Source organism: Megascapheus bottae, chromosome 16 (genome assembly GCF_031878675.1).
Source record: "Megascapheus bottae isolate mThoBot1 chromosome 16, mThoBot2.hap1, whole genome shotgun sequence".
NCBI lineage: Eukaryota > Metazoa > Chordata > Mammalia > Rodentia > Geomyidae > Megascapheus > Megascapheus bottae.
In genome coordinates, this window is record NC_143524.1 from 1,325,403 (window position 1) to 1,327,718 (window position 2,316).

The 2,316-nt window shown below is 65.7% G+C and overlaps 1 protein-coding gene across 1 annotated transcript; it reads left to right on the top strand.

Annotated features, from left to right (window-relative positions):
• Positions 1 to 341: 341 nt before the first annotated feature.
• On the top strand, positions 342 to 1,923 carry Tnni2 (troponin I2, fast skeletal type). The gene is made up of 5 exons (XM_090347143.1): positions 342 to 594; positions 663 to 791; positions 928 to 1,017; positions 1,266 to 1,442; positions 1,752 to 1,923. Exons 2-5 carry the CDS (start codon positions 669 to 671, stop codon positions 1,845 to 1,847), a joined length of 486 nt encoding a protein of 161 aa, XP_090203269.1. The 5' UTR covers positions 342 to 594; positions 663 to 668; the 3' UTR covers positions 1,848 to 1,923.
• Positions 1,924 to 2,316: the final 393 nt, after the last annotated feature.

Here is a 2,316-nt window from a genome sequence, read left to right on the forward strand (position 1 = left end):
CCCTGAGGACCAGCCTTTTCCCTGGGGATGGTGGGGACCCCTGAGGTGGCCCTGGCCCTCCCAGCCTCGTGCCCACCCCACCCATCCACCCCTGCCGACATGCTGACCTCTTTCCTTCCTCCCCCACTCCCTGTGCTCCTGAACAGTGAGGAGGTGAGTACTGTGGGGAGGGGCTGTTGGGAAGGTCAATGGGCAGCATCTCAAGAGACAGAGAAGATTCCCTCAAAAGTGCTCCACCCACTGAGACAGATAAGGGGGAGGGGCTGCTGGGCCTGGGGCAAAGGGGGAGGGCGTGGGGGTCCTGGCACACTTCCTGATGGTTTCCACTCCCGTCTCTCACCGCCGGGGCCTCTGAGGCCCGGCCCAGGCCCACTCCCTCTGCTCCACCTCCCACGTGCCAACAGGGGTGGAATGTGAGTGGGGTCCTGGGTGGACCCCTTGAGTAACCCAGGCTCAGGGGCCCCTGGACTGGGGAGAGAAAGTAGGGGTTCAAGCCACCTGCCAAGGACTCCAACAGCAGCCTGACTCTCCTCCCTCTGCCCTGCCCCACAGAAACGCAACAGAGCCATCACGGCCCGGAGACAGCACCTGAAGGTGGGTATGGGCTGCAGCGGGGCGCCCGGGCCAGCCACAGTCACTCACGTCTGCCCCTCCTCCTCCAGAGTGTGATGCTCCAGATAGCGGCCACAGAGCTGGAGAAGGAGGAGGGCCGCCGCGAGTCGGAGAAGCAGAACTACCTGTCAGAACACTGCCCGCCCCTGCACATCCCTGGCTCCATGTCGGAAGTCCAGGTACCAGGCCCTCCTGCCGCCCGCTCTCCCGGCTCCTCCAGGGGCAGGCGGGGGTCAGGGCTCCCGAGGGCCGTGGTGGCCCTCAGGTGTTGGGATGGCTGCCCACCTGCTGCCTGTGCCCCTCCCCCCGCACCAGGAGCTCTGCAAGCAATTGCATGCTAAGATCGACACGGCAGAGGAGGAGAAGTACGACATGGAAGTGAAGGTGCAGAAAAGCAGCAAGGAGGTGAGAGGGCGGGGCCGGGGTGGGGCCAGGGAAGGGAGGGGGCGGGGCCAGGGAGGGGGCGGGGCCAGGGCTAGGGTGGGGCGGGGCCGGGAGGAAGGCCAGGGGACACAAGTAAAGCTAGGTGACAGGAAGGTAGGGCCAGGTGACCTGGGGGCAGGGACAGCATGGCAGGGGCGGGGCCAGGTGATGTGGAGATGGGACTGGGGACATGAGGCCACTGGGCACGGGCCATTTCCCTTCCCGCCCAGCTGGAAGATATGAACCAGAAGCTGTTCGACCTGAGGGGCAAGTTCAAGAGGCCACCTCTGCGGCGCGTGCGCATGTCTGCCGACGCCATGCTCAAGGCTCTGCTGGGCTCCAAGCACAAGGTGTGCATGGACCTGAGGGCCAACCTGAAGCAGGTCAAGAAGGAGGACACAGAGAAGGTAGGTAGGCCTGGGCCCCATGGGGACACAGAGAAGGTAGGTAGGCCTGGGCCCCCGTGGGGACACAGAGAAGGTAGGTAGGCCTGGGCCCCCGTGGGGACACAGAGAAGGTAGGTAGGCCTGGGCCCCCGTGGGGACACAGAGAAGGTAGGTAGGCCTGGGCCCCCGTGGGGACACAGAGAAGGTAGGTAGGCCTGGGCTCCCGTGGGGACACAGCCCCACAGCCCTCGTGGGCCCAGCCAGGGAGTGGGGAGAGGGAGTGGTGTGGCGTGGCCAGGGGGGCCTGAGCCATGTCTGGACCCGCCCCAGGAGCGGGACCTGCGCGACGTGGGTGACTGGAGGAAGAACATTGAGGAGAAGTCTGGCATGGAGGGCCGGAAGAAGATGTTTGAGTCCGAGTCCTAGGCCTCTGCTGCCCGAGTGCCCATTGTCCAGCGGGTTGCTCCACGGGGCCCAGGGGGACCTGCCTGACCTCGGTGATCAATAAAGGATTCGCAGCCCTGTGACTGTGTGGTCTGACTTGCTGGGTCCACTCAGGGGTGCGTCGGCCGGGGCAGGGGGAGGCAGTTCTGCCTGGAGTCCCCCTGGGACGTCCAGTGTCTCAGGCTGGGAGCATCCAACCCTCCAGGGCCCTGACGAGCCAATGGCAGGGGCGGGCTGTGTGGTAGGCCTCAGCCCGTGCCCTGGCCTGTACTCTGGCTGCCCACCCCTACCCGCCATGGCAGGAACCCCGTTCTTCCTGGCCCCGGGGTCCTGGCTGTGGTTGGCATTCTTGCCCCATCCACCCTGGCATGAGGCCAGTCCTCAAGACTAACAATGGACCCCACTTCTCTGGGGCCTCTCACTGGAATGGGGGCACAGGACCAGTCCAGGC

Coding starts and splice junctions, on each gene's coding strand:
- Tnni2 (XM_090347143.1), top strand. CDS start 669: ATGCTCCAGATAGCGGCCACAGAGCTGGAGAAGGAGGAGGGCCGCCGC. Junction 1,018..1,265: donor TGCAGAAAAGCAGCAAGGAG/GTGAGAGGGCGG, acceptor CTTCCCGCCCAG/CTGGAAGATATGAACCAGAA. Junction 1,443..1,751: donor AGAAGGAGGACACAGAGAAG/GTAGGTAGGCCT, acceptor GACCCGCCCCAG/GAGCGGGACCTGCGCGACGT.